The following is a 21,702-nucleotide window of genomic DNA, read 5'->3' as shown; positions in this document are numbered from 1 at the left end:
GTAGATGAGATAAGTTAGCCAACGTGAGATGACTCCGATGGCAAGAAGAAGACTAGCCAGTCTCTCCGAGTACAAGGCCAGTATGCAATGACTGTCTCCTCTCTTCTGACGCGAAGACACTTAGAAAATGAGTCAATCGATTATCCATCATCCAACCTGCACATCCACATTGATCCATCCAACACCGAAAATAACGGGAATTCTTTCGCGAGCACATGCAAACCTCTTTTCGAACTCTACGCCTGAGCAGTCGGAAGCGAGTGTCCAGCACTTGGACGCTCGAATGACTGCGAATGCGCTGACGCTGACGCTGACGCTGACGCTGACGCTGACGCTGATGCGGATACTGATGCCGATGCTGAGGTATTCTCTAGATAACATTGGCCTGCGGTAGTGCCACCACCAAGGCCGTCAACAAGACACTGATGATCAGAGCCCAAGCATGACTCTGCTTCACAATCTTGTCCTGTAACAACCTCACCGCCTGTTCTTGCACCCAGATGCTCTTGGTGAAAATCTTCCGGAACAGATGCTTCTGTCTGTATTTCTCGACCCACAACTCATGGCTGTAGCTGTTAGATGTCCCGAAAGTGTCGAGTGAAACACCATTTCTGGAGCGGGAGACCATGCTGAACATGTCGTCGGTAGATAGATTAGCTTCCTCTTCAGGGCCGCTATCGAAGCTGGTAAGGGAGACGTCCTCGCTGAATTGCTCCCATGGGCGCAGAGCTCGGCGATGGCTTGTGTGGATGATGACGCAAAGACCCTTGTAAGCCGCGACACCGATATCGAAGCCAACGAAAAAGAGTGGAAAGACGAAGAACCTCCACCATCTTGACGCGTGGCTTAAAATGAGCAGAAGACCGAGAATGAGAGCCGCGACGATATGCGCGATACCTGAGTTCCGGACGAAGAGCACGCGTGGCTTGTTGCCGTTACAGATAGCCCAGCGGATGAAATTCGGGTGAGATTGACCGCGCAAGCTAGCTTCGACCATGTCTCTGACGAGGGTGAGCGCAGAGGGGTGAGTAGTGTGTTCTAGGGCATGAAGAACGGCGGCGCGGTCCCTACTTGAGAGATTGAGCTCTCTGCTCGAGCCAGGATGGAGATAGTGCGAAATGACACGATTCATCTCAGAACGGAAAGGCTGGCTGGTGGCTGTGAAGGCTTAGCTGTGTAAATCTGGATTGGGCAATGAAACTTACATGAATTGCATTTCAGGCCCATCTGCGTGTCGGCGTCCTCGACAGAATCGGCATGGTACAGAGTAGTGCTGGTGGTTGAAGCCAGTGACCGTGTGTCATGGTGAGACAAGTTTGGTGAGCCTGGGCGGTCGATGTGGACAAAGCGGAGCTCGGAAACCATCGCTCCTCCAGTGCTCACAGGGTTCCCTCGCTCGACGATAGTAGCACCGGTCTGATTGGAGTCATTGCTGTGAGGACGTGGTACTTCTGCTTTGTACCAGGGTGGCGATAAGGCTTGCTCAGACTTGGGAGCCGCAAAGAACCTACGCGAGTAGTCTTCGTACCACAGCCAGAACTGCAGATTTTCGGCATCGTGAGAGACGTATACAAGGTATTCCTACCCAAAAGGTCATTATTGAAAGCCTAAGGTTAGCCTGTACCAGGATGCCGGCAGGTATAGCTACCATGAAGTCCTGACGCGAGCATGGCGGCATTGCCTTGTTCTGTACAACATTCTCGAATGAAAGATCCGGCGGAATGGATCTCTTGTGCTTTGACGTTCTCTTAACATATGCCTGACATGAAGACACGGTCATAGGTCCTGGAGCCTTTCCAACAAAGTCGGGGCGCCCCTGCTGATGATTTTGGGATCAGTATTGTCTATCTACACGGGATACTCGAACCCTGAAACATTTCTGCACAGTAGACATTCTCAACAAATGTCAGGTAGGGTTCCAAACTTGTGGGAAGAGGGTATGTGGAGCGCGAAGATACGTACGTAGAAGAGGATTGACATGGTGGGGGTATGATGGCAGCTACGTAAGACAACCAGGGACGGTGACACTCCAACAGGATAGGACTAAGCTATCACAAGGGAAGATATGAGAAGATAAAGAGAGGGTTAGAAGATGCCCATGCATGAATGAATGAATGAAGGAATGAATGAATGAATGAATGAAAGGGGAAAGAGGAAAGGGGAAAGGAGGGTGGGGGGGAAGGGGGGAGAGGTGATATGTATGGGGTGAGGGTGATACTGATGATGATCAGGGGCAGATGCGTACGAGTACAGGCCAGTAGTCGACTCGACTGGCTGGAATTCGACGAAAGAAAAGAGGCGCAAGAAGAAGATAGTAAAGTAAAGTACGGTAGAAGAAGCCGTTGGATGGATGATGCGCGTAAATATTATAACTGCATTAGCGTCATCAGTGCCATGTGGATCCCTCGTGAATGAATACCTCAGGGACCTCACTCTACTCTACTTTATAAGACATATATTGACTAAAAGTAATGTTCAGTATCCAGGTTGGAATAGAAAAGACGTTGATTGTAAGGAAGATAATTTTTAAACTTTTCGACTCAGATCTGGAATACGGGAAATCCAGGAACATGGACAACTTCGGCTGCACTTCCCCGCATTAGTGCCGAATAGTCCCGACTAGTGCCCGTGTTTAGTCACATAACGAGAGACATCTCGCAGAAAAGGCTGACCGGTCTGCCGGCAACTCACCTCCCCAAGAGCAATCTGACTGCATTAATGACAATTATTCTCAACTTCTTAATCAACCCCTCTTCATTTTCATGTACCATCCCGAGATTCCCGTGCATTCATCATGTAAAGTACAGTAGGTAGGTAGTAAGTATCGCAGTATCGCTTCATTGCTTCCTACCTATCCCTACAGTACACTGCTCCTCTTCACCGAGTACGGCTCCGAGTCGAAGCAATTTCCAACTGGCTTTCACCTTTGTACAAGCAGGTCCACACCTTCATCATGGCCAAGCAATTAAGGCAGTGTAGGATCTTGTTGGATTTACTCATGCGGAATACTCATAGGTACCTACTCCGGCTTTTCCTGGGCCACAATGAAAAAGCACGCATTTTGATCGATGCCCCTTTCTGCAGGCCGTAGCCGTTTGGGCCGACTCTGGGGCGCTGAACACGCAGGAATGCTGTCATTCAAATACGCAATCACTGAAGGGTGGAAGTCGACTACCTTACTTGCGCTTCGGTTAAAACCCGTGGCGTCGTTGATGCAAAACTTACCCAGAGAGGACGCATATACACATGCAACGTATTTACAACGCAAGACACGATGTGACTCATTGAGAACATGGCCCATCGCTCCAAGTCCATACTCTTGTCAGAACACACGGAATGGAAACAAACGCTTTGGAGTATCTACAACTTCTTGATGATTGCCTCTGCGTACTCGTGTGTTTTCGCCTTCCCTCCCAAGTCGCCAGTCAAATACTGGAAGTGTCAGCATGTTGGCTCCAAAAACGATCCGCAGTCGTCTCACCTTTCCTTCTGCCAGAGTATCAAAGATAGCTTTCTGGATTTGGTCTGCATGCTCATGCAGATTCATGTGCTGCAACATCATGATGCTGCTCAGCAGCAGCGCTGTTGGATTTGCAAGGCTCTTGCCTGCAATATCTGGCGCCGAACCGTGCACCGCCTCAAAGATAGAGCATTCGTCTCCAATGTTGCCAGAAGGTGTCAAGCCCAATCCACCAATCAGTCCGGCGCACATGTCCGAAAGGATATCACCGTAAAGATTCGGCATCACTAGCACCTTGTCGTTGTAGGGTGTTGGGTCCGTTACAATCTTCAAGCATGCGTTGTCGAGTAGTTCAGCGTCAAACTCAATCTGTGGGAAGTCCTTGCTGATCTCGCGAGCAATGTTCAAGAACAAGCCGTCACTCATCTTCATGATCGTAGCTTTATGCACAACCCGAACCTTCCTCTTGCCTACGTCCTCTGCATACTGAAACGCGAATCTCAATACCCGTTCAGAAGCAGCCCGGGTGATCAATTTTATGCTCTGTACAACACCGTCGATCACGACATGTTCAATCCCACTGTATTCTCCTTCGGTGTTTTCGCGGATAAGGACGGTGTCGACATTGTCATAGGGGGTTTTGTAGCCGGCGATAGACACGCAGGGACGGACGTTGGCAAAGAGGTTGAATGTACGGCGAAGAGTGAGATTGAGAGAGACGTGGCCTTTTCCTATCGGGGTCTGCTACGACATTAGCCTCTGATCCTCTTAGACAGGCGTTGGAAAATCCTACGGCTAGAGGTCCTTTAAGCGCAACGAAGTTTGTTTTGACACTATCAATGGCTTTGTCAGGAATGACGGTTCTGCCGTCCTTCAATTGGGGTGTGACATCTACAGATTCCCACTTGATTGGGACCTGAGAAGTATCAGCTCAAATTTGAGAGCAGAGTAGGAGGTTGCACGTGCCTTAGCTGCGGAGAAGATGTCCTTGACAGACTGCGATATCTCTGGGCCGATACCGTCTCCTTCAATTAGTGTGACTGTATAATTGCCCTGGATCCATGAAAAGATGAGCGCAGTGTTCTTTCAGACTTCTTATCCACTAGGCAAATTGTGTAGGGTCTTTGAGTATTCGGGTATCACATACATCTGAGCCTTTCTTCCCTTTGAACTTGGCAACTTTGTCTTCATATGGGATCGAGTAAGACCTGAATTGAGTCTTGATCACAGGCAGGTTCGTAAGCATTGTCTTCAGATGCAGCACATGCAATTGGACCTCACATACTTGTGCTATTGGTGCTATTGCGGGGACCCATGGGCGAGACACGTTAGCTATACGCAGACACTGCCTCGCTGGAACAGTAAACGAGCGACTAGCTATCATCTTGGAAACCCGTGTGCTCTCTTGGCGCACGATTGGTCCCCAGAAGCTGTAGGAAAGTGAGGTAACAGTTTTGAATATGAGTATGTAAGGACAGCTGATAGAGAAGAAGCAATTTACCTGCAGCTCAACTCAACCCTCCCGCGCTATTGCTTCGGAACGAAACCTTATGTTCCATTGCACCTCGGCTGGTCCCGCATACAAGTCGAAGCTCTGGGGTACACAACTGTCGCATGGTTCAGAGTGCAATCCATCAGCGAGTCTTACTATTGATCTTAGAAGCCTTCCAAAATTCACGCAACCTTGTGGATAACCACAGATGCTGCCAGAATGAACGATGAGCATACAATCCTCAATCATTACAATCTGACCAGTCCTTTCCCCACAGCTTGGCCTGCAGAGAAAGATGAAAGTGACGCTTCAGAGGAGGAACTTACCGCGAGCGGTCTCTCAAAGACTGCCATTCGTCAATCCAGATCGAGGTACTCGGCTCTGCAACGCAATGGCAGCAATCATCGTCGCTTAATACCCGGGTCCCAGAAGCTTCGGGACGGTCATGAGAATCTGGTACAGAGGGACGAGCCTGACCCTCTCGGAGTGACGGATAGTGTTATACGTGTGCTGAGACAAAAGGGTCTGCCGGTCGAGGAAGACCAGCGGTTAAGTGAGGACTGTCCATCCTTTTACGATCACAGCATGCTGATTGCGTTCAGGGAACAGATTCCTCCTATCCTCTACTACCTTTTCTCCAAATCTATATCTATCACAGGTCCATTCAAATGCTTCAACCCAATCCTTGCTGCAAGGTCTCGACTTTCTCTCGCGATCTATAGATCAGAAATCTGCGTCTTTAAAAGTACTCGTGGAGTCTAATTTTGAACGATTCGTCCGGGCAAAAACCACGATTGACAATGTCTACTCCGAGATGCGTAACCAAGGCGCAGAGCCCGAACAGGACAGATCACGCACTCACTCCCGAGTCACCAGCAGGGGCAGCACACATTTCAGGAACGCCAGCGGGCAGGGTCCTCTATCTCCTGGAAGAGGCGCCAACAAGCCATTGCAAAGCGACAAGAGAAAGAACGCCCTGACGAAGGAGAGCGAGTACGGAGTGCAAGGCATCAAAGCTCCTCTGATCGAGGTTGCAGTCAAGGCTGAAGAAATATGGGGTCCAGCTTTGGGTGGACGAGAACGGGAGGGAAGCTTGAAGTCAGTAATGGATTCTGTCGACAAAAGCCACGAGATACTCAAGGTGGGAAAGGCTGTGTCCGAGTGCATCAAGCGCAATGACTACGAGGGTCTGGTGAGAGAATACTCTGGAGCTCGAAAATATACAGAAGACGCCAGGCAAATAGCCAGCAACGCATCGAATGGCCACGCACAGCTCACGGACTCCCAAGTCCATCAAATCGTCATCACTGGCCGCATGTGGTCCGAAGTGGAGGACCGGATCGAACATTTCAAGCGCGACATCTGGCGGAAGCTAACCAACGTTCAGAACAACGCAACATCATCCACAGAACGTAATGCGCAGGATGATCACATGGCGCTAATCGGCATCCTTTTAGAACTTGGAGTGGAAGACAATCCAATCTGGGTATGGCTGCTGAGCCGATATGACCATTTGAAGAACAAGATCAATGCTACCTTTGAGCGCTCAAGGGTAGAAATTGAGGTCCTTCGCAGAAGACTTGCGAACATAGAACCACCATTTTCTCGGGTCGTTGCTAGTCATCTGCAAAGCCCCGCTCGGAAGGACGCTGACGAAACGAGCAAAGACCTGGATACGCCGCCTGTTCTAGAGCTTTGGGATCTCATATATAATTCGTTGAACAACCTGCTGTCAGTGCAGGGTGGGATCCTGGGCGAAGTAATTGAATTTTGGGGCAATGCTCAGACCTTCATTGACGGCAAAGGACAGAAAACACTGCCAATAGGGATCGACGGCCGTAGCCGAAAACATCACCGACTGTCTACAGATGGTGTCAAAGATCTCCAAAACGGAGCCGCCGAGCTCGTTGGCATATTGCAAGAGAACATATACTCGTTTTTCGCAGACCCTCCGATCGAAGATATTTCCATGCTTTATTCCCCAACAACACCAACACCGGTCACACCACAATCTGCCACACTGTCGCCGTATGCCCACCAGGATTCTCGTTTCAAATTCGATGAAAACCATCCACCGCCTCCTTCCCTTCGACGAGGTGAAGCATGGGAAGAGTTCGCGTTCTGGCCTCCATACGCAAATTCGCTGAGCGGAGTACACTACCTTGAAAAGCTTCTCACTTTGCTTGGCTCAGCAGCAAGTGAAGCTATTGCCATGCGCCCAATAGCATCTGGGCACACTTTGTCCGAAAAGCTGAGGACCATGGTCACTAGTGCGCGAGAAAGGTCGGCACGAGCAGCGTGTGCGGCATGGGGTCGAGACGCTGAGATGTGTAAGGTTATGGAGGATTGGTCACGGGCGAACGATCAGCCTGAACTGACCAATATGCCGGCTCGATTTTCAGCTTTGGAGAACACGGTGTTGTCAGGTATGCAGAAGATACTCTACATACCTGAAGCAGCTGTGACCAAGTCCGGATCAGTAGCTGTTGTTTCCCCTCCGACTGCAAAGCTGGTACAGATGGTCAGAAGTCAGTTCGTAACGTCACTCTACAAAGCCTTGTCTGGTATGGTTGAGAACGCCGAGAGTTCAAAGCCACACAACGCGAAAGACGAGGTCGCAAGCTCCGATGACATGGTTGTCTCAAGAGTCATCGACGAAAGGCTTCATGGAAAGAATAAAGTGACTTCCTCCACGCAGCTTCTCTTCGACAATCCGCTAACACTGCACAGAACATCCGCAAGCTCCTGACCCTCTCCAACCTCGCAGCTCTTCAAAGCTCTATCGTCCCTAACCTGACCTCCCAATTCGAAAGCAACTTCTCCATAACGCTTACTGACGAATCCAAAACCCTCCGTGATGCTCTTTCCCAAATCTCCGAACGCCTTTTTCTCTCCTATACGCAACCTACAGCCAATGAGCTTTCCTCTATCATCTATGCCGGCATCTCCTCTTCAGATTGGGTACCCGCCACCGCCCGTCCGTCCGCCGTCCAGCCATATGTCTACGAATCGTTATTGCTACTAGTCTATGTGCACACTGAAGTCTCCACAACCGCGGCACCATTGACCAATCAGATTCTCTCTCACCTCCTCGAACAAATGAGTCTAGCTTTCCTAGAGGCATTTAAACAAAGGTCGCGATATCCCCTTGCGGCTCTCATGCAAGCAACGCTTGACGTCGAGTTCGTCGCTCAGACTTTGAGTCAGTACACGACAGAGAAAGCGAGCGAGACTCAGTCCAAGATATATATCGAGCTTGACGCTGGCACAACGCCAGATGCAAGTAAACGATTGCAAGGAGAGTTACCCGAGATGAGGATGGTCTTGAAAAGACTAAGGGAAGGCACTAGGAGCGAGTTCCTCTGTTTCAAAAGGGAGAAGAAGCTCCAGAGCTGAGATCGAGACGTATAAGCAGTCACTATGAAATCATTGATGCGACGTTTATGTCAAGATACTGCGCTACCCATAGAGCGTGCCACACAAGGTTCGCAATCGACTCGCGTCCATTACGGACCCATTTTTCCAGGCCATTAGCCTTCGCTGGCGCAATGTGCAACCGTCTGCCATGAGCATAGAGCTTTATGCGTATGATGTCAAGGAAACGTCCCTAGTCGGAGGCTTCAGCAGGCTTTGTCCCAAAAACATCGCACACTCCAGCACTTTGTTGACCTTGACCGTCGTGTATACGTAGCTTGCGCAATCATAACCTCAGCTCACTACCGTTTAATGTCACTTTTCCTTCCTTGCCTGAGTGCTATGCGGCTGAAGATGTCCAAGTAAGTCTGACATTTGCGTCTAACTTCGTTCAGACCAATAATCCTACTATCATATCACCCACATTTCTGTTGAATCCTCTTCAACATTTGCACTGATGACAGGGCCAAGCCATAGCGACGACAAAATGTCAAGCGACGATGAGCAGGTCTTGGTTCTCGTCGTTGGGGGCGGCCCCACTGGTTTACTCACCAGCTATGGTCTGGCTCGTTCAGGAATTGTCTGTGTGCTTGCGGAAAAGAATCTAGAAACCACAAAGTGGCCCAAGACGGATCTTACCAACTGCAGGTCGATGGAAATCCTACGAACGTGGGGTATCGCCTAGGAGTATCGAGATCAAAAGGGTGCAGTGCCAGACGAGTATCAGTCCGACTCTCATTTTTACACAAGTATGAATGAAGACGGGCTGCTGCTTGCAAATTGGGTATCTGATTGGTGGAATGTTCTAATGATATGGCGCTGATCATGGGGATAGGCATTACCCTCGATGAAAGAATGGCAGGATGAAATCCAAGCCAATAACAATGGGAGTCAGCCAGCCGAAACCGGTCAGCGATGTTCTCAGATAATTTTCGAGACATGGATGAAGCGGAAGTGCCTTGAGCAACCGCTGATTGATTGTCGATTTGGCTACGACTTCCAATCTCTTGTAGAGAGCGACGGGGAAGTTACCGCAACTTTCACGGATCAAGCCAATGACACAAGAGTGATTCGAAGTCGATTTTTGGTGAGCTGCGATGGAGGGCAGAGTCGAGTACGAAAGAGCGCGGGAGTCAAAATGGTTGGAGGACAAATGTTAGAATCCACTCCTCCCTCCCAACGGTTGCACACTGAATCGATTGATTTAGGCTTGCGACAATGCTCCTCGTCCATTTCCGATCCAGAGAGCTTGCGAAATTGCGTCGTTTTGGTCGTTTTGGTCGTTTTGGCATGCCTTTTCTCCTGACAGGGTGAGTACATCTCAAATCCTTGCCATAAGTTCGATTAGGAATCTGAGTTGTTTGGGATGTTTCCCAACCTCTGGAAATGGGACCAAATTTGGTTCGGTCCTGGAAGAGATCAGCTAACCTTAGAAACCACAACAGAGCTTCTTGATTGCCCAGGACGCAGTGTATTGGATTGTCCCCTCTCTTTGGACATTAAAAGACTGACAGCCATACAGAGATACCTTCACCGCGCACTTAATGCTGGACAACCCAAACATCACGGCAACAACCTTAGACCCCCAAGAGGCTATTTACCGGGTTTTAGCAGGGGCGGCAGGCAAATATCCCGTAAAGATTGGCCAGATCCTTGTCTGTAACATATGGCACCCTAACCTCGCTCTTGCGGAACACTACGCATCTGACTCAGGAGCGGTTATCTTAGCAGGAGATGCCGGTATGTTGATCCATCTTCAAGAGGTCATATGTCTGACTGGATTTAGCTCACAAGGATCCACCGCACGGCGGGTACGGTATGAGTTCTGGCGTCGAAGATGCCCTTGCCGTTAGCTGGGGATTAGCCGCCGTTCTCAAGGGTTATGGAGGCCCATGTTTACTGGCTTCGTACCTAGATGAACAAAGGTCAACCATGATTGACCGCCTAGAGCGTTGCAGGCGCCATGTCATCGAGCATAAACTAAGGGTATAGTGGTATCAGGATAACCCAAAGCTTCTGACCGCTGGCACTCCCGCCGGCATTGCGTTGCGGGAGAAGCTTTCTTCCTACATTACCACATCCGGTAGCGAGTATCGAGATCGAGGAATAGAACTGGACTCTCGCTACAAGTCCGCTGCAATATCTTCTGACAATACCGAGGAACCGCCATATGATGTGAAAACTTACGTCTCTAGTATGGACCCCCCAATTATTCCATCTGTCTCATCTTCCGATTCTGTCACGCTGATCAATCGAGAGGTACCAGACCCGGCCACCGAGCTCCTCATGTCTTTCTCAAGGACGGTAAAACAAGTACTGTTGATCTCATTGCTGGCCAATGGACCCTTGTTGACTTTGTGGACTCATGTTCCGACAGCACCGCGGTGGACGGGTTTGTTCCCATGGCACGAAAGCAATTCGGCATTCCCTTGAACCACGCTGTTCTGCGATCCGAGCAAGCCGCTCATAGCATATGGGGAACTAATTTGGCGCTCTGCCGTCCAGACGGTCACGTTGCCTGGCGTGCCAATACCATGCCCGAATCTGCCGAAGCGAGGAAAGAGATTCTAGCAACCGTGACTGGATACCAGATTCATGAGGATTATAACAAGCGAGAGATGGACGAAGATAGGGTACGCGCTAAAGTTGGGATCGCTACCTCTTTTCAGACTGCTGTACTTGCGCACGACGACGACGACGATGATGATAAAGGCGTCTGAAAGATTGTCATTTTTTTATTTTTTTTTCTCACTCATTTTTAACACGTCACATATCTGAGATACTCCCGAGTATTAACCCCTTTCCCTTTTAGCACGGAATTCCGGAAAGTCAATTCGTTATGACGAAATACCTCGGGCTGCTTGCCGACGAATTTTTTTTATTTAATTAACCCTCGGGGGGGGGGGTTTTTTTTCCCCCCCCCTCCTCTTTCTCCCCTTTGGGGGGCAATTTTTTTATAAACTTTTTTTGGGATTACCCCTCAAGGCCGGTGGGGCCAAGCTGAGACTTGCCGACGAAGGGGAATTAAATGTCATTCACTCGATTCTCTTCTTCATGTTTACCGCTCATACTTATTGATTTGATAGAAAAAGAAAATACAAACATAATCTTACATTGACCTGTCAATCCTACTTACTTCTTTTACTTCTTTACTTCCTCCTACACATTTCAAGGGCACAACAACCTCGTTGGCATCGAGAGTAAAAGCAAATCATGCCTCCCTCCGTATGTCCCAAAAATTTAAAAATGTCTATACAAGAACATCAATATACTAATGTTTGCTTCTATTAGGGTCTGGCAATACTCATTGGAGCGGTCAGTTCCCACAGTAGCCTCGCCATCCCCATAGAGGCATTGACAGCCTTTCTACACAGGGACCTACCAGCGGCGCAGGCATATGTAGAATACTCGCACATCCATCTCATGGAAATCTTGCCGTCGCTGTTCTGGCTCGAAATTCGGATAATCTGAATGCGGTAGCGAAAGGAATCCGCTCGTCCACTCCCAACCCAGTAGAAGCCTTTCCCACCGACACCTCGCCCGAGAAGCTCTCCAAAGCTTTCTCCGACATCCGCTCCCATAGCTCCTTCAAGGGCTTGAAGCTCAAGGTGGCTGTTTTTCATGTCAAACATGCCTCCAAGGTAACACACTGCTCTGACGTTTTTGATTCTTACTTCACCTGACATGCAAACGATAGAAACCTTTTCTTGAAGAATCTCATTCCGATTTCACCGAATCGCTCAACACGTATGTTGGAGGTGCAATGGCATTTTCAAAGGAGGTAGTGAGGATGCTCTTCGACCAACACGGACAGACACTTCTGGCAGACGGTGGTGGAAAGAAAGGCACACTGATCTTTACTGGGACCCTCGGGGCCATGAGAACGAATGCGAACTTTGCGGCATATGGAGCTTCGCGGTCAGGGGCACGGTCGCTGGCCCAAGCCTTAGCGAAAGAGTACTCGCCGAGTAAGTGCGCTTTTGTATTGGATCTTTCGCATTGTGTACCGTGCACAGAGTCGCAAGACATACTTGGAGTCTTCTATCCAACAGATACGTCTTGTTGTTCAACCATAGAATTGGACAGAAAATGTTGACTCTGAAATATCTAGGTGGCATACATGTCGTACATACAATAGCAAACGGGTAAGTACATCGCCAAGTCATCGCATCCTGTATTCTGGGGCGGGAGAAGTGTAGAGGATAAGGCCCTGTCTTTGAATCAACTTCCACCTAGAGAAATCCTGCTAATTCCGACAACTTACCAAGCGGGATCAAGGACGAAGATGGGGAAGCACAGCACCAGGGCAAAGTCATGAAGGCTGAAAGCGTGGGGTGAGCCGACTTTGATCTGAGAACATTGTGGATACGTACTGACCGTCGAACAAAGTAAAACGTATCTATGGCTAGCGAACCAGGAACCAGACCTGTGGACACATGAATTGGATTTGAGACCTGCTCAAGAAAAGTTCTGATGTTACTTGTATCAAAAAGACCAACAACGGGATAGTCGAGCGAAGCACCGACAAAATGAGCGTACGTAGAGCCTGGCACCACCCAAAGAAGTGCCCTTTCTGATCCTTTCTGGCCTTTTCGTGATTCATGGCAAAAGGATGAAAGCGGCCTGTTAAAAAGCAAAAGTCTAAATCCTTCAATCTGGCGCCGCTCACAGAGGTAATCTGAACGCAGACTGTTCGTATTGTGTGGTCGCAAGCTAGAGGTTGTTGAGCGCTTGAGCTTTCGGCATTCTCAGGACCGGTCGGGCTTTGGAGCTCTGTCCTCTGCCATGAGGATTAATGACGACCAAAGTACTCAGAAAACGCTAGCGAGATGATTTATTTTCAGGCCTCAAGCGAAGTGGGAAACCCACCCATTCCAATCGACGATAGACTGTAGATAGCATCGAAATTCGATTGCTGGCGATAGGACGTTGAATTAAAATCAATCACTGCAAGCACGAAAGGAAAAGGTTGGCAATGGAAAATATTGGCAATGGAAAAGATTGGCAGTGTTGCTCAGAATCTATTGAAAGGGTTGTATGCAGGCAAACAGTCAGCAGCATGATTTACCACACCTCGTCTTCCGCTACGTCATAGTCGACTTCGGTGTTGGCCAACACAGTTCCCTTGTCAGCGTGATGATCATCCGCCCTTGTGCCACCCATTCCTGTGTCGCCATCGGTCTCCGCCTGTTTCGGTGTCGGTTGGCCAGACACACCTGGAGCATTAAACCACGCGAAATCCAGTTTTCCGACCAATGGAATATCATGAACGCCGTACATAAAGGTCTCTGCCGTGGGTCGGTCTTTGAAAGTAACGACTTGGGTATCAGGGCGATCCGGATGACCTTCGATGGCCTCGAACTCGCCCACTCCCTGCATTTCCACAACATCAGTCTCCAAAGTGTCAGCCAAAGAGTCCAAAGTCGAAGACCTACCAGCAAATACTGCCTCAGAGCCTCGTCTTTCTCTCCACTGAGGTCGCCCGTGACCGCCACTTTTTTCGTTCGATTATCCAAGTTGTATTTCCCACCGCCTCTGCCCACAAAAGCGCTTCTGCCACGAGGGTTTCCCCTGAATGATTCCGAGCCCGAAGCAAACCCTTCCCAACCTAGTAGATTCAGAGTCAGTATTGCCTGTTCGAGATTGTCTATCGAGCCTTGGAACATGTCTACAGAGTAGACGCTCCAAGACGTGTCTCAAGACTCAACATGGACTCGGAAAATACGTACCGCGATAGGAACCCCGACCCCTGCCTCTTCCTCGTCCTCTATATTGGTAAGGCGTATCGCTTAGCGCTGAATCCAGGCCCAGGCTCTTAGCCTCTGCCTCCAGTTCTGCGACTTTCTCCCGTAACGCCTTCGTGTGCGCGCTCACTTTGTTGTCGTCCGCCCCATGGCTTCCATTTGTAGCGTCAGTCATTGATGTATCGCCGTTAGGCGCCACAACCTTTGCCGCCAACTTTTCGAGCAGCCTCCGCTTCTCTTCGGCTTGCTTCTGGGTCAACTCTTCTTTCTGCTTCTCTAGCGCATGCCTCTTTGCTTCCACGTCTTTCATCTGGACTTTCTTCTCCTCCAGCTTCTTCTGAGCTGCCACCGCGTCTCGCTCGAACTTCTCTCTGTCAAAGGGTGGTCCTTCGTCCTTGGACATGGGAGGCGACTTTACGGTTCCTTTGGCAGTCGCTGGTGGAGTAGGTAGTCCACCGGGCTTATACCAGTAGACCTTAACAAATCTATTTTCGAATATAACTTTCGGGCTTTCATAGGCTCTCCTGGCAGCCATGTAATCGTCGTACTTGACTAAAGCAAGGCGTTTATATGGCTGCATTGTGACTTGCTCAATGTTGCCAAACTCGGAAAAGAAGTCTCGGACAGATCGGTCGTCGAATTTCTCCTCTGGAATCTGTTCGACAACAATAGTGGTTATGGACCGGTCGTGGTTGGGACCCGCTTGAGAAAAGTCGGCCCGGTGGTTGTTGCGCCGCTGCAAGAATCCCCCCCGGTCTCCTCTTCCTCTTCCTTGAGTATACCCATTTCCTCGGTGCTCCTGTGATCCACCGTGTCCATTCGACGTAGGGGAGGTAGCCTGCGGGTTCATAATGGTCGAATTCTTCGGGTCGTATTCTGGACAACATTAGCTCCACCCACTTCACATAGATGGGAAACCTACCGTCTTGACCAGATGCGACCAGTCGATCTGTGCCGTGCTCGTAGGGACAAGCGTCCCCCCTTTCGCAAAAGAATTTCTCATCGTAATCCCTACATCGCTCCCTATGAGTGTTTCTCCGGGGCCCATGTGAAGGTGATAGGCTTTGCCCTCCGAATTGGGGTAAAACGTTCGGTGAGCCTGCTTGAGGAAGCGGTGGCATGCCAGGAAGCGGCGGTAATCCCATAGCTTGCATGGCCATTATTGTCGCAAGCGGATCATTGGGATCGAAAGGCGGCGGCATTGGCATATTTTGAAAGCCCAGTGCTACCGGTGAGGCTCGTGCTTGAGGATACATGGATTCTTGAAAGCCTCCTCTTCCATTTCTAGGCACGAATGCATCTGCTCTACCACCCCTGCCTCCTCTCCGCATCTGCTTTATTTGGCGCTCACCTCGCGAATAATGCGAGTCAAGCCCAGAACCCTCTTCTTGTCTGTCATTGTACGAGCGCTTCCTAGACTCTTGATATCCCCCGTGCAACCCTCGCCCAACGCCAAGTGAGCCGTATGCGCCAGCAGGTCCTGAGGGAGCTGCGAAAGTTGGACTGGTGGACGAAGCGCTCTGAGGAATCAAATTCCTGGGAGAGTAGGATTTGGTATGGATTGCCTTGAATATCTCGTCGACGAATGTGGCAGTGTCTAGGTTATAACACAGGGCCACGGTCAGCCTGAAGCTCACGCTAGCATGTACTGCATCTCTTGGGATTTCCTACATACTGTCTTTCAGGAAATCTTCCAGGCAATCGACTGCGGTCGTCCTTAGCTCTGACTCTGGGGTGTCTGCGCGCATCAAAGCTATAACGTAATCTGCCAGGACGTCGGAATCTGCGTCGGAGCTTCAAAAGTGCGGCAGTCAGCAAGACTCGAGATCATGAGGAATTATCTAGAAGTTTGGAAGGAAACCTTCTCAGCAATGGATCCTCACATACATGTTCTCGAGTCTCTTCACCACCCATGTTTTCAACTCTGCGGCATCTTCTTCTTCGATCAGCATCTTGTGAGGTGAAGGGTCAACTATCGACTTGGCCGGAATAGATGGTACAGAGCTCAGCTCTAGAACTAGGCCAGAGGCAAATGTGAAGTAAAATACAACAATAGACAGGTTTAGCAACGAATTTCAAAAGAATGATTCAAAGCGGGAATAGCCCTACCCTTCTACCGCTAACTCGATTAGGCAATATCACGAACTTCGGCGAAACCTTTATCGAAGAGTCATAAATCTCTTTGAATTTCACTTATTCTTCTTCTTTCACCATATATATACCTCATGAACTCCTCCAATGATGGGGCCCTCGTTGTGACGACCTTTATAGTCATATTGCTAGGCTATTGGGCTGTGATCGCCACTATATCACGTTATAAATACATCCCCCCAGTGAAGTACGAGCAGATCGATATTAAGGAATCATTGTGGTTTAACTCATATATGCGTGTGATGTAAAAGATGTTGATTAATCTATGTGCCCGCAGGCATCTCATGACAATTGCCCACAAAAAACAGAGAAATGCCATATCCTCATGGCAAGAAGTATGCATGCATGGTTTTTCGAATGCGGGAAAGAAATGGAAACACCGGGCTAATTAGTGGTGTGCATCCCACGAAATCTCCTGCTGGAATGAAAACTTTCGAATAATGAAATAGCTGTCGAAACAAGACATCGGACGGTTTTAGTCCGATAGGTGACCCTGTCTGCAGAGGTCCAATTGGCTATAATCGACGCAGTAGATCCTTCTCTTGTGTGCTCATTGCAGTGATGTACTACAATATGATATTGCCTAGGCACGCGGATATAGTAGGCCAAATTGTAGTGTCGTTCTCCGCCTGCTGAGTGGTGATTTGACGTGGGATCGTGGAGAGCATATGTCGTGGGATTTTGGAGAGCTGAGCCGTGTTCTTGATGATGGTGGCCTTATTGTCGCTTGGTCTCTCCGCAGTGTTCTCCGCATTTGCCTGCTGCGGTGGTCCCTCCTCTTGCTCAACTGAGTGCTCTGGCTAAGTGGCTGACTGAGTGGATAACTGAGTGGATTGATGTGAGACTGTGGAGAGTAGACCTGTTGTGTCACTGCTGCTGCTGACTATCTCCGCAAAATTCTCCGTACTGCATTGCTCCTGCTCTTGTTGAGAAATTGGCTGAGTGACTGGCTGAGTAGCTGACTGAGTGGATTGGTGTGAGATCGTGGAGAGCAGGCCTGTTGTGTCACTGCTGCTGCTGACTATCTCCGCAAAATTCTCCGTACTGCATTGCTCCTCCTCTTGTTGAGAAATTGGCTGAGTGACTGGCTGAGTAGCTGACTGAGTGGATCGGTGTGAGATCGTGGAGAGCAGGCCTGTTGTGTCACTGCTGCTGCTGACTATCTCCGCAAAATTCTCCGTACTGCATTGCTCCTCCTCTTGTTGAGAAATTGGCTGAGTGACTGGCTGAGTAGCTGACTGAGTGGATTGGTGTGAGATCGTGGAGAGCAGGCCTGTTATGTCACTGCTGCTGCTGACTGTCTCCGCAATTCTCTCCGTAGTGCATTATTCCTCCTCTTGCAGAATATCAGACTGAGTGACTGGCTGAGTAGCTGACTGAGTGGATTGGTGTGAGATCGTGGAGAGCAGGTCTGTTGTGTCACTGCTGCTGCTGACTGTCTCCGCAATTCTCTCCGTAGTGCATTATTCCTCCTCTTGCAGAATATCAGACTGAGTGACTGGCTAAGTAGCTGACTGAGTAGATCGGTGTGAGACCGTGGAGAGTAGAGCTGTTATGTCACTGCTGCTGCTAACTGTCTCCGCAATTTCAATTTTGCTATGTTTAAATAAGTAGTTACGCTAACGCCGTATAGGGCAACTTTGCAATTAAATCACTATTTTATAATATAAAATAGTAATTTAATTTATAAGTAATCGACGAGGCTAATAACTACTCTATATGATTAGCCTATTAAATTATTACCCTTTTCGTTTTAAATTATTCTTTTAAATTACATTACTAAATCTATCTAATATACTTTACTTTATTTGCTATTTTTTCGTCGACAAATAGTTTAACCGCTAGCTTACCTCTATATTCTTAATTATTAGAAAATAAAAATATTCTCGTAAGCACCTCTCTTCTAGAAAATAGAGATTAAAATTTCTTAAATATCTTTATAATTATTACTCTTTATAATCTATTATTTATATTACTCTTACTTATAATAATAATTAATTAATTCTAAGATTTTTAAAAGATTTTAATTTAAATATTATAAGATATAATATATCTCTAATTATATAATTATTACGTTTTTAATTATATTTTTAATATAACTTAACGATTTCTTTAACTTTCTTCTTCGATAGCTTTTAATAATTTAACTTATATCTTTTAAAGAAATATCTTTCTTTATACTTATAACTACTTTTATTAATTTAAGAATATACTTACTTCTTTTCTATTATAATTCTAATAATAATACTTAATAGAAAAAAGAAAAAAAGTTCTATAGTTCTAGTATATCTTAAGATTAAAAATTGAAATATTAATTATTCTTCTATAGGTTTATAACCATAATTAATTATAATCTAAAAATTATAAGATATATATTTTATATATTAAAGTATTTATTATTAAAGTATTTAAAAAAAACGTAAGTAAAATATTAAAATATTAATTTAATATTACGTTAAAAAATTATCTCGACTATTAAATAAGTTTTAAGATTAAGATTTTTTTTTCTTAACTATTTTAAAGCTATAAAGAGTATTTTATAATATTTACTATTATTCTATTTTATAATATAGCGAATAATTTAAATCTTTTAAAAATTTTAAAATTTAATCTATATTATATTTAGAAAAGTAATATACGTATATTCTCTTTTAATATATATATACTCTCTTTTAATATATATATATCTTCTTTAAATTCGATTAGCTTTCGCGCGGCCGCTAGTCGTATAAAGTATAAACTTCGTATATAGCTTTCTAGAAAATATTATCGAGACTCTTAATAATAGTAAGATAAGTCTTCTTAGATCTCTTCTAATAAAGTCTAAAAGATTAGACGATTTTAAATCGTTAAATGAATTATTCTTCTATAGCGATAGATAATTAACTAACTACTCTCTCTCGTTACTATTAGAAATACGTCTATCGTACTCGAATATCTACTATCTATAAACTATCTAGCCTTTCTATAGCTAAAAGATATTAAATATAATCTCGTTACCCTATATATAGACTAACGTATTACGTTTACCTCGCTATCGACTATCTCGCTATCGATTATCTCGCTATCGACTATCTCGCTATCGACTATCTCGCTATCGACTATCTCGCTATCGACTATCTCGCTATCGACTATCTCGCTATTCGTCTTATATAGCCCTACTTCGACTATATACGAGGTTTATACTCTATACGACTAGCGGCTACGCGAAAGCTAATCGAATTTAAAGGGGGGTATATATATATTAAAAAGAAGTATATATATATTAAAAGAGAGTATACGTATATTATAAGTCTATATTTATTATATTTTAATAGTTTTCTAAATTATATTAATTAAAATTCTTAATTTTTTAATTTTAAAGTATATTAGAATTATAAATTTTATTTTTCTTTCTTAAGAATTATATAATTAGAAGTAAACTAAGAATATATATTCTATATTAAAAAGTTATCTCGATTATTATATAATCGCTAAGACTTTCTTTAAAAATCTTAAGAATTTAATAGATTTTTATTTTTATTATATATTAGACGAGTAAAGGTCTATAAATTAAATTTATAATTTTTTTTTTATTAGAGCTATCGAGTAAATTTAATAAGCGAACTTTTAATAGACGATATTTAAATTCGTTATCTTTAAATATTTATAAGATTAAATTTAATAATTCTTTTTTTATCTAAAAGCCTATATTTCGTTCTATAATTTAAAAAAAAAATATTAAAATTTTAATAGAAAATAAAAAAGTTATTCTAAAATCAAATAATATATATCTAATTAGAGCTATTCGATAGACTCTTCGACTATCGAGCGAACTTTAATAAGCGATATTTAAATTCCTTGCGCTTTAATAACTATAAAATTAAATTTAGAAATTCTTTTTTTATCTAAAAGCTTAGATTTCGTTCTATAATTTAAAAAAGAATCTCTAAAATTTAATAGAAAATAAAAAAGTTATTCTATATATTAATAATATATATCTATTTTTTTAATAAGAGACGAGATTTTTAATAGTTACGAACGCTAATTTATTTATTCGCGATATCTAATTAAAAAGCGTAGATCTATCGAATTTATAATTAGCTATATATATAAATTTAAGGTTTTTAAGCTTAGCTCTATCTTATTCTATTATATTAGTATATATAATAGAATAAGATAGAGCTGAGCTTGGAAACCTTGAATTTATATATGCAGCCAATCATCAATTCGGGTCCTATACGCTTTTTAGTTAGACCGGCTAAGTCAGCCCGATAGCCCTCCCGCACCTCCCTCATCAAAAATTTATATATAGAAGTTTTACACTTTAAAGTACTCAGCTTACGATACATACAATTACTTCATAATTCCTCAAATTGTAGAGCTCGCTTTGCGCTTTCTAACGCTGTAAAAATTATGAAGTTTGGCCTACTATTGATGGATTAAATGAACATTCAAATATGATAGTCATGGTAGTCACACCAGACGCGTCCGGGATCGGATAATAATCCTTCCACCTGTTTATTATTCTTCCACCATTCTATCAATTTACCAATATAAACACAATCGTCCTCGATACCCCTCGCGGAAACGTTACTAAACGCTTCAGGCACGTATCCCTTCCGCCCGTCTTTTGAACCCCTTACTAACGCCCCCAGGCCACCCCTCGACGAATCCGCTACTGCTGGCAATCGAGGTCGTAAGCGAGCCCAACAGCTACCTACTACTGACGCGTTGAAAGGCCCTCAAAAAGAGCCCGAACGGATACGTCCTCCCCTACATACTTCTCCCAAGCCAGCGGTAGTGCCTTCCAAGCGATGCTACCTCCCAAGACGCGTCTTCCTCCCCTACCCGTTCTTCATCACCCTGTTTTGAAGCCTCTCAACGCGTGTTAGATCCTGAACATCGTCAAGAAGAAGCACTCAGCCAGTGCAAGAGAAGTCAATACAGCAGGCGAATGCGGAGAACACTGCGGAGAAACCAAGCGGCAACAAGGCCACCATCGTCAAGAACACGGCTCAGCTCTTTGCCTCAGTCCCTCAGAACGTGCCAAGATCGCTAAGCCCCTTCGGGTTAGCGCCTTCTGCTTACTACGGAACCTGAAGGAAGCACGTCTGAGGGCAAATCTTAATCTTACGCGCAGATCCGGCTTATTTTTAATAAAATACAAGAAATCCCGCATAATTCCGTATTTTGAGCTTGAATACGAATTTTAACTACGTATTTTGAATGTATTAAAATACGTCAATAAATCAACGCGTGTCGCCGAGCATTTGCAACACACACACACACACACACACACATGCGCGTACGCACATATCAATAATAAGTAAGTAACTAATTCTTCTTTATTCTTCTTCATTCTTCTCTATATTTCTCTGTTCTTCTCTGTTCTTCTTCATTCTTCTCCATTTCTTTTGAAAAAACTTACGCGTGCATTCGAAAATCTTTGGCATTCTTGG

The 21,702-nt window shown here is 45.7% G+C and overlaps 6 protein-coding genes across 6 annotated transcripts; 3 read left to right on the top strand and 3 right to left on the bottom strand.

Moving 5' to 3' along the window:
- Positions 1-370: 370 nt before the first annotated feature.
- On the bottom strand, positions 371-1,980 carry HO173_012849 (uncharacterized protein; the record flags this gene model as incomplete). Its single annotated transcript, XM_037314683.1, has 4 exons — positions 371-1,158; positions 1,206-1,581; positions 1,649-1,816; positions 1,963-1,980. The coding sequence occupies 4 exons, from the start codon at positions 1,978-1,980 to the stop codon at positions 371-373; spliced, it is 1,350 nt and encodes a 449-aa protein (XP_037158427.1).
- Positions 1,981-3,360: 1,380 nt separating this feature from the next.
- HO173_012848 (uncharacterized protein) lies at positions 3,361-4,844 on the bottom strand (the record flags this gene model as incomplete). Its single annotated transcript, XM_037314682.1, has 4 exons — positions 3,361-3,432; positions 3,482-4,201; positions 4,254-4,376; positions 4,608-4,844. 4 exons carry the CDS (start codon positions 4,842-4,844, stop codon positions 3,361-3,363), a joined length of 1,152 nt encoding a protein of 383 aa, XP_037158426.1.
- A 327-nt stretch (positions 4,845-5,171) lies between these two features.
- On the top strand, positions 5,172-8,348 carry HO173_012847 (uncharacterized protein; the record flags this gene model as incomplete). Its single annotated transcript, XM_037314681.1, has 3 exons — positions 5,172-5,505; positions 5,555-7,632; positions 7,683-8,348. The coding sequence occupies 3 exons, from the start codon at positions 5,172-5,174 to the stop codon at positions 8,346-8,348; spliced, it is 3,078 nt and encodes a 1,025-aa protein (XP_037158425.1).
- A 769-nt stretch (positions 8,349-9,117) lies between these two features.
- Positions 9,118-11,086, top strand: HO173_012846 (uncharacterized protein; the record flags this gene model as incomplete). Its single annotated transcript, XM_037314680.1, has 7 exons — positions 9,118-9,150; positions 9,202-9,521; positions 9,575-9,676; positions 9,889-10,106; positions 10,153-10,214; positions 10,359-10,560; positions 10,626-11,086. The coding sequence occupies 7 exons, from the start codon at positions 9,118-9,120 to the stop codon at positions 11,084-11,086; spliced, it is 1,398 nt and encodes a 465-aa protein (XP_037158424.1).
- A 493-nt stretch (positions 11,087-11,579) lies between these two features.
- HO173_012845 (uncharacterized protein) lies at positions 11,580-12,840 on the top strand (the record flags this gene model as incomplete). The annotated part of the gene is made up of 7 exons (XM_037314679.1): positions 11,580-11,591; positions 11,658-11,681; positions 11,741-12,007; positions 12,064-12,334; positions 12,478-12,511; positions 12,635-12,700; positions 12,756-12,840. The coding sequence occupies 7 exons, from the start codon at positions 11,580-11,582 to the stop codon at positions 12,838-12,840; spliced, it is 759 nt and encodes a 252-aa protein (XP_037158423.1).
- A 590-nt stretch (positions 12,841-13,430) lies between these two features.
- Positions 13,431-16,062, bottom strand: HO173_012844 (uncharacterized protein; the record flags this gene model as incomplete). The annotated part of the gene is made up of 6 exons (XM_037314678.1): positions 13,431-13,739; positions 13,802-13,974; positions 14,096-14,986; positions 15,033-15,707; positions 15,786-15,904; positions 15,998-16,062. 6 exons carry the CDS (start codon positions 16,060-16,062, stop codon positions 13,431-13,433), a joined length of 2,232 nt encoding a protein of 743 aa, XP_037158422.1.
- Between the last annotated feature and the right edge of the window lie 5,640 nt (positions 16,063-21,702).

This window comes from Letharia columbiana (assembly GCF_014066305.1).
Source record: "Letharia columbiana isolate WasteWater2 chromosome Unknown Sc0000099_s0, whole genome shotgun sequence".
Taxonomy (NCBI): domain Eukaryota; kingdom Fungi; phylum Ascomycota; class Lecanoromycetes; order Lecanorales; family Parmeliaceae; genus Letharia; species Letharia columbiana.
This window is presented reverse-complemented; position numbering and strand designations above follow the sequence as displayed.